The sequence below is a fragment of the Oryzias latipes genome, chromosome 18 (genome assembly GCF_053564925.1).
Source record: "Oryzias latipes strain Hd-rR chromosome 18, Olatipes_Hd-rR_3.1".
Classification (NCBI taxonomy): Eukaryota; Metazoa; Chordata; class Actinopteri; order Beloniformes; family Adrianichthyidae; genus Oryzias; species Oryzias latipes.
This window is the reverse complement of record NC_136254.1, coordinates 4,625,477-4,637,685: the sequence shown is the minus strand read 5'-3', so window position 1 is coordinate 4,637,685 and position 12,209 is coordinate 4,625,477. Positions and strand designations below refer to the sequence as shown.

The following is a 12,209-nucleotide window of genomic DNA, read 5'->3' as shown; positions in this document are numbered from 1 at the left end:
CAGAAAGCAGTCGACCTTAAACATGATTCTGTCAAGAATTATGACTCCAGACACAACATCTCTGAGGAAACATGGGTAGCCATATGAAGGAATCCAGTCATTTATTGTATTTTCAGTCACTGTTGATGAAAACACCAAAATCACATATAACTGTGAATATTTATTAGAGGTGTTGAATAAACCGTCACAGTGGAGTTTCTTGAGTGGATGGACACAACAGCTGATGACATAGTAAGCTCTCTAGTTACTGCGCTGGAAGATGTTGAAGTGAACTGGTCACATGAAGTAATTTTGGTCACTAATGGCGCCCCATTAAAAGTCAGGAAGAAGGCGGGTGGTTACACAAAATTCAGGCAGAAACCATGAAAAGATTCTTATAATATGAATGATAATAATAATGGACATTTCATTGTGTTTTGCACACTTGAATGACAGTAAAAGTGTTTCTGCACAGGATTTTAATCCTGATATTGACGGTCGGGTGAAGGTTCAGAGGAGAAAGGAAGTTAACTCCAAAATCTTATGTTCACAAATGTTTGCAAGTTTAATTTTGTGTAATTTTGTCATTGTTTGGACGTTTACATTTTAGGAAGATGTTCCATTTTTTTCTGTAGTCCCTCTTGAATTTATTATCAGGATTGCTTCAGTGTCAGATTTAAAATATTCAGGCTGTATAAAATTGAATAAACCAATAGTTCTTAAAGTGAAATGAATTTTATTTACGATCCATTGGCCTATGTGAATGAATGTGTAATAATTAATTACTAGGCCACCATGTTGGTTGAGGCATGTTTTCCAATTGGGTAAAAAAAAAAAAACAAGAATACATTTTTATTTTGCATTTACGCTACTAGTCCGGCCCACTTGAGATCAGACGGGTTGAATGTGGCCCCCGAACCAAAATGAATTTGACACCCATAGCAGGTTGACACAATAGTCGGGGCGCACCAGCGCAATAAAAGGATGAAAGACAAGGACGCAGGTTATAGCGGGGATAGAGCAGGTTAAGAAAATGAATACAAGGCGATCCGCTGAAGAAATATTCAATACTGTACTCCTTTTATTATTAGTCTGAACTATCTTTTATTTAAAAAAAATATTTTGCTACATCAGTCGAGTACGAAAAAACATCAACAAAAGCTGTGTATTTTTGTTTATATCTACATGTATACATTTATACTTTGTGTGTATCACTGTATATTATAAATATTATACAATGATACACACAAAGTTGTCATGACCTCACTGATTCCATTTGTGCTGCAGCTTCCTTCAGTTCCCATGACAACAACACAAAAACATGTGTGTGAAATTTGAATTCAAAGAAACCAAAAGAAAACAGATTTGACTCCCAAAAGTTTGACATTCATGTTCCAAAATGTCTCCAATCCACATTCTAGAGATTTTCATTTCTCTCTATTTCTGACTACAAACATTTCTCCACAGAATCTGAACAGTTCAAACGTTTAGTTCTAAATGATCCAAAGCAGAGAAATCACTGAAAACAAACATTTCACTTCTTTCAGGAACTATTTCACTTTACACAACTCTGCCGTGTCTCCAACCCAACCCACCCACAGTCCAGCATGGAGCGGCTGAGTGAAAGTGGTCTGGACTCTGTGGAGGAGAGTCCTGCTTTCAGAGACACTGTAGAAGGACAGAACACCTGCTCTGTGATCCAGGTACACTCCTACTCTGGAGGGAACAGGAGCTGAGATGGAGGTTTCTATGCTGTTGTGGAGAAATGAGAACCTGTCTGGATAACAAACTAATGCCCAAGATTTATCATTTAAACCAAATTCACTTTCTCTTCCAGATCTGCTGATGTTCTTGTATGCGACTGCTACATAAACATAGTTTTCTCTCCACTCCACCTCCCAGTAACAACGTCCAGTCAGACTCTTTCTACTCAGAACCTGTACACAATCAGTAAATCTGTCTGGATGATCAGAATCAGACTGAGGTTTTCTCATCAGTGTCACCTTTCTGTTCTTTTCTGACAGTAACAGTTTTCTGTGTGCTGTGTTTGGATCCAGTGTGATTTGACATGAATATCTGAGGAAGTCAGCTCTGCTCTTTGGTTCTGGTTCTGACAGTAAAACGTCCACATGAGAGACTGTCAGTGAGATGTTTGTCCATTCCTCTCTCAGAATGTCCTGCAGTTTGTCTCTGAGCTCTGACACAGCTGCTGTCACATCCTCAAAGTATGTCAGAGGACGGACATGGATGCTGGCTGAGGGGGTGGACTCACTGAGTGGTGGCAGTGAGGGGTAGTTGAGCAGAAAGTGGCTGTGATCCTCTGTGAGGCAGAGCTGCTTCAGCTCAGCGTCTCTCCTCTTCAGCTCAGCCATGTCCTGCTCCAGCTCCTCCTGAAGACCTTTGACTCGCCTCACTTCAGTTTGCTGCTGGGATCTGATCTGCTGCTCCACATCACGGCTTCTTTTCTGGAGGAGACAGATCATCTCAGTGAAGATCTTCTCACTGTCCTCCACGCTTTGATCAGCAGAGTGATTGATGGCCTCCACCTCCTGTTGAAGCAGCTTCACCTCTTTCTCTCTGTCCTGGATTCTCTGCTGGATTTGTTGCTGACTCTCCTCCAGCTCTCTCTGCTTCTCAGTCCTTTCTGCTGCAGCTGAGACTGTGTCGTGGCCTCTATGTTCATCCACAGAGCAGAGATAACAGATGCTCTTCTGATCAGTGCGACAGAACATCTTCATCACCTCATCATGACGGGAGCAGATGTTCTCCTGCAGGTTCTTGGAGGGTTCCACCAGCTTGTGTTTCTTCAATGCAGCTGCTTTCAAATGAGGCTGAAGGTGTTCCTCACAGTAAGAGGCCGGACAGCTCAAGCAGGACTTGATGGCTTTCAGTTTTCTTCCAGTGCAGACGTCACAGACCACATCTTCAGGTCCAGCATAGCAGAGACCAGCAGGAGCAGCTTGGAGTCCGGTCTTCTTCAGCTGCTCCACTAAAGCTGCTAACATGACATTTTTCCCTAGAACAGGCCTCTGTGTGAAGGTCTTCCTGCACTGAGGACAGCTGTGGACTTTCTCCTCTGCATCCCACAATCCTTGAAGACACTTCATGCAGTAGCTGTGTCCACAGGGAATAGCCACGGGATCCTTCAGCAGATCCAGACAGATAGAACAGCTGAAGCTTTCTTCATCCAGATCCACTCCTTTCTGCGCCATTTCTCCTCTCAGACACACAGACTGTGAGAGTTTCACTTCCTCAGAAACTGGTTTGACTCTGATCCTCCCACCAGATGGTTTCACTGTGAGTTCAGCCAATCAGCTTCTTTCTTCACTTCCTGTTGGTGACGCCCATCATGACAGAGGAGGAGCTGCAGATGAGGAAGAGGAGTCCTGATCTGTTAACCCTTTCAAAGAGAGAAAACTACAGAGAACAGATAGAGGGACTCTTTAGGAACAATGCATGTCTTATCAGCGAGGCGGGACTTTCATTTTTTAGAGCGGGGGGAGGCTAACAGGCGGCTCTCTGCCTTTTATCATATTTTCTACTTTCACAACCATAAGGTGAAAGTCTTAAAATTTTCTCCAAAATGTACGGAGCGGCCCTAATGTGTTGTTGAGTGACTTCGGTAAAGAGGACCTAGGGCTGTGACGATAACCGCATCACCGCCCTTTTTTAAACGTTCTGCATATTGTGCGTGTTTGGAACTATAATAAACACAAACGCATTCATCTTTGCTGATAATTTCCTTTTTCTGCTAGTCCTGTGTTCAGACTCTCTTTCTTTCAGACTGTTGTCTCCTTTTCTCCGACCGCGCCTGTCACTCTTAGGCGCGCGCTCTCACTGTCTGCCTCTGCGCTGCATGTGACACGCGGCTCCCTTTACACACAAACAGGCGCACGCTTTCAGAAGCACACACACATTCTACAAGAGAAGTTTCCATCTCACAAGGAAATACGACAAATTTACTGCTTTCTTATTATTAATTTCAATTGTATTCATTTCCATTAAAAGCTGCGTGCGTTCTTCAGTGCGCGACAGGGCCGCCCGCTGGAGGATTTTGTGTTGGGGGCACAACAAGCTTAGATTTCCATGAAAATCTCTACATGTTTTGTTTGGGAACTATTTTTTGCAGCGTAACGTTACGTGTCTGAATAAACAAAGGCGGAGCCTCTTGCTCTGCGTTCTTCATGGGTGTCAGGCTTCACGGCTACCGGAAAGGTGACGAGGTGTCTGCAGTCTGCTTATTACTGGGCAATACATAATATTTGAGAAGATGTCTGTGCCAGAGAGCACAGGTGAAACTTGCTTGCAGCTCCAGAGCGGTCCGCTGCAGATGAATCAACACACACCCCCAACACACGCACCTTCCTCCTATACCTACACAAGACGCTCTGCGCTCACACACACAGTCAATCTACAACACCTATAGTTAGTTCACCAGTTAGATATGTAGTTGTTAGTTGTTAGTTGTTACTGTTATTTGTTAATAAAGAATAGTACGTTGTAATCCACCAGGGGGCTGCGGTTAACCGCGACACCGCGCCCCCTGGTGGTTCATCACCGCGGTGATGAAAAATTCGACACCGTCACAGCTCTAGTTGTGATGCGGTTTGACTAGATATGATGTTCAACTTTGATGACATTTTAAAGTAGTAAACGTAACTATCACGTTCAATTGCAAGAGAGTAGCCTAAAAAAAGAACCCCTTCACACACACACACAAACACACGCACGCACACACACGTCAGACCAATTGCAGCAATGCATCCCATATGCTTAAACTTTTATGTAGCCACGCGACAATAATTTCAGCATGCATTCACTGTATACACCGGGACGTGATGGAGGAACAAATATTGTATTGCAGTCTTTGCGAGACCTTGTTTGTATGTCACATCTGCCAAATAGTTACAGACAACAACAAAAAATGTAACTCCCCAGCCTGTTGGTTTTTAATAAAGACTCGGAGTACTCATTTTTCAGTTAAAATGCACGGAACAAGAAGTGCGTCAGCATTTACTGCGTGTTCAACAGCAAGTCATGTTACGGCTCTTCTTCAGCGTTAAACTACCAGAATAGATTATGCTTAGAGCTCCACCTAGTGGTTATATTATAACATATTAAAGGAGAAATTCATGTATGAGATGGCTTTATAACTCACTTGCATACTATAACTTATATGTAATATGTATAACTTATAACAGCTTTAACTGAAATAGACACAAGATTAATATAACTATTCTGTTAAGTGTATTTTTCCAACACGGCCTGCTTCTCCAAATCGAATCGTACTTTTGTGGAGGACATTATAATCAGCCTAATGGTAAATGCTGCAGGTGTAGAAATCTACATAAAACAGATATTTACTTTGATATCGGGGTTAGAATACAGCATGAAAACTGTTGTGCATATTCATAAATTAAATTGCTTTTCCTCTTTTTCTCCCTTTCAGCTCTTCACAACGGAGTATGGACAGCTTTGTTCGCCCAGCTCAGTCATGCACTGTTCAAGAGGCCGCCATTTTTACAGAGAGCATTTTGAACATGCTTGTGACCGATATGAGGCCACTGTCCATGGTGGAGGACAAGGGATTTAGAGACATGATCTCAACTTTCAGTTCTAAATACAGCCTGCCATCAAGAACATATTTCACATAACTGATGGAGAAGAAACATAGAGACATTACAGATAAATTGAAAGCTGTCCTAAAGCAAACAGAGTGTGTTTCCCTGACAACTGACATTTGGACCAGTGTGGCAACAGAGGCCTACCTGGGGTGACATGCCACTTCTTGGGGGAAGTTTGGGAGATGAAGTCCCTCTCCCTAACCACAATGCCCCTATAAGAGAGACACACTGCAGCCAACATTGCAGACTGGCTAGAGGAGACAACTGCCCAATTTGAGATTCCACTTGAAAAGGTAAAGGCAGTTGTCCATGACAATGGGGCCAATGTGGTGGCAGCAGCAAGAATTCTTAGAGAGGCATGGGTGGGCTTCTGTGAGATGTGCAGAGCACACTCAAAAACAATAAAACAATTGCTAGTTGTGTGGGTTCTGCTAGGTGCCTAGTGGAACACTTCAAAAAGAGTGAACTGGCCTGCACTAAGCTCAAAGAAAAACAACAGCAGATGGGAAAGCCACCACACATGTTGATAGAGGATGTCAGTACCCGGTGGAACAGTACGTATCACATGTTATCAAGACTCCTGGAACAGCGATGGCCTGTGACTGCAGTTCTCTCCGATCCAGCAGTCAATCCGAGAGGTAAACACCACTACCTGGATCTAAAGCCAGAGCAGTGGCACATCAGTGAGGAGCTGACACAGGTCCTTGGGCCATTTGAAGGAGCTCCAGAATTTTTTAGTGGAGAAAAGTATGTCACCCTCTCTGCCCTTCCACAGCTGGTCCAAAACCTTAAAAAGTCCACACTGACTGCAGAACCTGAAACTGCACCAGTGAAGGCATTTCAGGCTTCTGCTGTAGAGCAGATTATGGAGAGGTGGGAAGGGCTGTATCAATTTCTACCTGAATCTGGTGCTCCCAACCCTGTCCTTCTGGCTGCTGCTTTGGACCCCAGGTTTAGAAAACTGAAGTTCTTGCCTGCTGAAGAGGTGTTAAAGGTTCAAACTAGTATTCAATCAATGGCACTAGCTGCCAGAAAGGACTCAAAACAAACACATGTAACGGTAGAGAAAGCCACTGCCACCACATCAGCTACACACACTAAAGGTAGATCACATCAGAAAAGTATCCTGGGATCATCAATGGATGAGGATGAAAGAGAGGATCATGATGAGGACGAGCAGATGAGCAGAGCGGTGCAGAGGGAGGTCTTGGAGTATTTTGGTGAACAGCCTATTTCCAAGAAGGAGAATCCACTGCCATGGTGGAGAATAAATGAGGCAAGATATCCAACCTTGGCACAGCTGGCAAAGTCTTTCTTGGGGATCCCAGCAACATCAACACCCTCAGAGCGCCTGTTCTCTGCTGCTGGGAACATTGCCTCAAAACGCAGGGCAAGCCTAAGTGCTGAGCATGTGGATATGTTGACGTTTCTCCATTGCAACTATAAGCTGTTGTAGAGTCAATCTAAAATCTTTCTCACACACTTACATTTTGATGTTTGTTTTGAGATTACAGCTTATTTATAATTGTTTATAATTGTTTTTACATATTTTTTATACATTGTGTACCTGTTTGGCTTGATATTATATTCATGTTTTGTTCTCAAGTTAACTAAACTAAATTTGCAGAAGGTGCAATCCTTTTTTGTAATGTTGTGTATTAAGGGAAAAACTAAGTTTATATTCATATTAGTTTTACAGTACATGTTACAGTAAGTTCACTTAACTGTACATTGTTCTAAAATTGTTGGCAATGCCAACTTGGCACTTAACTTTTGGAGCCAAACTTTTGGACTTGGAAATAAATACCTCTGTTGAGAAATAAAAGCCAAATGCTTGTTCATTTTACAGCCACATCATTTTTGTTATGCATCATTTGTTTTGGTTGTTCAAAAACACAAATCGTTTTATCCGATTTATCGATCAATTAAGTGCTAGATTAATCGATTAAAAAAAAGAATCGATAGCTGCAGCCCAAGATGGATGTGAGCAATATCCCAAGATGCATCACGCATACCCGAGATGCATTTCAATCAGCCAGTCATTAGTCTTGTTACACCTCAATTACAGGGACACGGTAATTGGCCAAAATGCATCTTGGGTATGTGTGATGCATGACGGGATATTGCTCAGCCATGTTTGTAATGGGAGGCAGGAATGCCAGTTTAGTTTGTTTTGTTCAAGTTTAGTATTATTCTAATGCCTTCTATGTATTCATGATCCCTTTTTGATTGTATGTTTACTTTACAATTACCGGTCCAAAGCCCATTGAGACGTCTGTAGTTTGAAATTGCGCTAAATAAAAAAAACAATTATTGAATTAGGGAATTTATACCCTGATTGCCGTCTTCTTGTGCCTTTTACAAGTTTCCATGTGCATGTATTAGGGAGTTAATACATTTTATATGGCCTCACAGACCCGGATAAAGTATGTGTGGCCGACTTATCCTTGGACGCACTTAAAATGCGTGCGGGCAGTGGAGCGATGTGCATTGTTTCTGCATGCATTACGAGCGACCAATGTGAATTTCCACCAGTTTGTGTGTTTGAATGTACGTAAATAAATGCAATTAACCGCCTTTAGGATATGTACCATCCATTTTCTTTAGGAAAAAGCTCCCTTTTATTTATGGCTACAGGAGAAAAGGGCAGACTGAGCAAAGCTGCTGACTAACAGTTTTATTCTACAGTCTCTTGGAAATAAAGTTTAACTGTACCTGTCATTTACTGATCAAAGGTTTGTTCTATTTAAAATTATATTACAATGTAAAATATATAATTTCACACCTAGGTTGCACAGACATTGTGTAATAACCGTTTTGCATTTATGCTCATTCTCACACAACTCAAGGAGTGTATAGTCTCAGGTGGGTTGAACATGGAAAGTAAAACCCCTGACCCCATGCTAGACATGTGAGTTTTCTCCGGGCCTTCCTGCCACTGTCCAAAAACATGCTTAATAGGTAAACTGGTCACTCTAAAGTGTCCATAAGTGTGATGTGAGAGTGTATGGGTGTATGATTGTGGTCCTGCAACAGGCTGGCGAACTGTCCAGGATGTTCCCTGCCTTCACCCACAAGTGGCAGGGATAAGCTCCAGAACCCCCATGACCCCAAAAGAATGAAACTGAATAGAAGATGAAGGAATGTAATGCTACAGTCATTTAGCATTATAGATATACAAATATAGACAAAACATAGAAAAAAAAAAAAACAGCAGACACTGCGATTTATTGTTCCTGAAAACATACATACACCTTTAATTTTTGTCTGTCCATAATTTCCAAACAAAAGGCCTCAAAGTCACTGAACAGAAAAAGTGAAAAGCTCCCTCACCATTAAAACATCTGGCAGGGAACATCTTCCTTTAAAGGACTGCAACTTGCACCATTTGGCTGTTTCAATGGTGCCGTGTAGTAAAGCATATTCTTCCTGCAAAGAAAAAGGTCATTCTTAGAGTAGATACTGGAGATGGAAACAAATGTTGAGTTCAGAAGGATCCATACATTCCTTCCTGTCCCACTGCAAGTTGTCATGTCACCTTCCCCTACAAAGACAATAGAATGAAAAGATAGAAGATACACTAATAAGAGATCCTGGACATACCATCTCCTAAACTTTTATAATTATGGTAAATACAATATTATACTATATTTGAAGGGGCATCTCAGGTCACCCAAATGATCTATCGGACGCTGAAGGCATGCATAGAAAAACTGTATGTGTCCAACAGCTCTAGCTTCAATAGTACCGTCTGTGATGGATTCAGATCGCATCTTTTTAGTGAAGCATCATCCTCAAGTGACAGAGGGACAACAACAACAACAACAGGCCCTAAGTAAGTAAGTGGCAAATTACCGGAAGGTGCTCCATCGGGTTTGCTGATATTGGTGGGAACCAACAAGTGGCAGTGACATGACTGTTAGCAGCAAAAACATGCTCCACTCTCTGTAATGGACAAAGTGTGATTGTCACTTAACTTAAATTCCTTGAAAGAGCTTAATTACCATCTCAATGACCTTAAGACAACTGTTGAGGATCTAATAGAGTACATAACACAAGGGTTGTACATTAAAACACTAATATTTTTTATGAATAATTATCACAGCGTATTCTCTATGCCTACCATCCCATCAACATCCCGTTCTAAACCCAAACTCCAAAAGTTAGAACAATCAAAATCGTGTTGTCCACCATTGCAATGTGGTCTCTTGCGCTTTTCCAGGACCTGGTTCAACTAGGAGGAAAAAAAGAACTCTTCAAAAGCTATAACCTGTGTAATTTATAACCAGAATAGAACTTTTAAAAATTTCTAATTCATCACAGAATGTCAAGAAAATTTTCAAGGGCACTGCAAAACTCGCCATATTTTCTCACATAAACAGACAAAATAAAAATAAAAAGAATAATCACAAATGATTAAAGTGAAGTCTGTAACACAGTCAGGACGGGGTTACAATAAAAAGCCTCCATTAGTACGTGGCTATTTCTTGGAAAGCTTGCCAACGTGTTGGAGGCGTGTGTGGATGTTAACCGCAGGTGCACTCTACCATTTGTTCCTGTTCCTCAACAAGTTTCTGACCCCAGTATGCAATGTCAGGTAACAAGCCATGGATACTGGTGACATCCTTCTGCTCATTTATGGTGTTTACTAAAAATATCAGTGAAATGGAAATTAGTTATTAAATTTCAATTTGTCTGTTCAATATGTAAATAGCAATTACTGACACTCCGGCAGTCCAGCAAGCTCAGGCAAAAGCGCAAGTTTCCTTAGAGCGTCTGTTTCGTCTTTGCTGTTGCCTTGATGGAAAACATTTAAAGCAAAATGCTGTGAGGATCCGGTGAGAGGGTGTCCATCCTTGTCAGCTGGCATCTGTGAACATCTCAGCCACGGCATGTTTACAAAAACCTTGCCCTCTGAGACCTGCTGGATGTTCTGTGGAGTTGGATCCAGCAACCTTCCATGGAAAGGTCCAAAAATTCCTGGCTGCCTGCGGTTAGCATGCAATGCCAGTCCCCGCGCTTCATAGTCATAGACTAAAACATTAGGAAAGTGCTTCCATGACAGCAACATGTCAAAGTCACGTGGACTCTCCGCTCAAAGGTTAAACTTAACTGAGTACCCAACTCCACACGGACAAGTGATCACAGCCCATCCACCTGTAAGACAACAGACCAAATATATAATGTTTACATCAGTTGTCCAATGGAACAGGTAAAAAAAATCCTACTATGTAGAGAAACTTATTACCATCATAACTGAAAGTAGTAAAGGAAAATTTGAAGATCAAATAAGCTTTTCTTCAACATACCAGAGGCACCCCAAACCTTCTCAAACACTTTGTTGTAGTTGGACCTATTAGACATCTTCTCCCACAGTTTAAGGACAAAATCCATTTTGGAGCCTTTGCTGTCTACACCACACTGTTTGCAAAGTGCCCTCACTTCCTGCACCTGTGTTGAAAAGACAGTAATTATTGTTAAGAATCTGCTAAATACATCATAATTTTTGGTCAGCAGGTGAATTTTGCACATATTAATTTACCTTTAAGTTAAGAAGTTCATCAGATAGACTCTCCTTGTTAATCAGGTCATATTCCTCGGCTATTTAAATTTTTTCATATTCAGGACTGATCTAGACTGGTGTGTGGGCCAATCCATGGTGACCAGTGATGATAGCTTGGGGGCAGAATGAAAGGGTTCGTCCTACTAACTTTGGGATCAAATGGGATGAGTATTAGTGATTATTTCTCTATTTGTAGCACCAACAATGCAGAAAACATGACACTTGTTGTTTATTTAAACTTCTTACCTGGGATCAAACTACGTCTTACCATCTCTCTGGCCACAGCATCCCAAAAGTCCACTATGTCAACATGACCATCATCATAATCATCCGGTTGGCTTTGGATTTCCCTCACTGTTAAACAGTATTATTTAATATATTATTAACTTAGAGATGAGCACATTTTAAATGATCATGTATAAGGGAATATAAAAGCTTAATTAACTCACCTGGCAAACTGAAGACACCTTTTTTGTGAAGATCCATTCCAACGACAGCTGGACTGTATCCACATGATACGCACGCGAACGTGTATTCATGTTTTGTGAGTGCCTCAAAGTGAAGATAGGCATGAAGTACCCTCTCCTTGCTGGGAAAGGACACCCTCTCTGTGGTCTCGATGATTTCTGTGACTTTACCGACAGCCGTGTGTGTCTGAAATAAATTTACATGACAGGGGTGATATGATTCTATTTCATATTAAACAGTTTTATTCAATTAACATTTTTCCAAGCATGCAAATAATCAGAATATATTATCACCTGTAAAGCATTTCTCATCATGAGGCACAGGTAAAGACAAGATTACGTGGTCAGTTGTGGGTGCCATCCTCCCACTGCTGGTATTGATATATCATACCACACCTGAGACATTACTTTCTGTGTGTTGATGCACCTAAAACAGAATACACTATTGTTATTGGTTATATGCAATTTCAAATTAATTAAGACTCATGTACTGAAACACACCCAAGATGACAAGGTGATGGATGGACCTGTAACAGTACTTACCTTCAACTACACCTGTGCTTGTCAGGATCCTGG

General features: G+C 41.5%; 1 protein-coding gene and 1 long non-coding RNA gene across 3 annotated transcripts; both read right to left on the bottom strand.

Moving 5' to 3' along the window:
- Nucleotides 1–1,058: 1,058 nt before the first annotated feature.
- On the bottom strand, nucleotides 1,059–3,248 carry LOC144987336 (tripartite motif-containing protein 16-like). Its single transcript, XM_078936677.1, has one exon. It carries the CDS (start codon nucleotides 3,189–3,191, stop codon nucleotides 1,530–1,532), a length of 1,662 nt encoding a protein of 553 aa, XP_078792803.1. The 5' UTR covers nucleotides 3,192–3,248; the 3' UTR covers nucleotides 1,059–1,529.
- A 5,581-nt stretch (nucleotides 3,249–8,829) lies between these two features.
- Nucleotides 8,830–10,807, bottom strand: LOC144987195 (uncharacterized). 2 transcript variants are annotated; one of them, XR_013651071.1, is made up of 4 exons: nucleotides 10,329–10,807; nucleotides 9,459–10,251; nucleotides 9,107–9,147; nucleotides 8,830–9,032 (listed from the first exon to the last, which is right to left on the bottom strand). It is a non-coding gene; the product is annotated as an uncharacterized LOC144987195 (long non-coding RNA). The 2 variants fall into 2 exon arrangements; XR_013651072.1 differs by having other exon boundaries at nucleotides 10,151–10,251; nucleotides 10,329–10,802.
- Nucleotides 10,808–12,209: the final 1,402 nt, after the last annotated feature.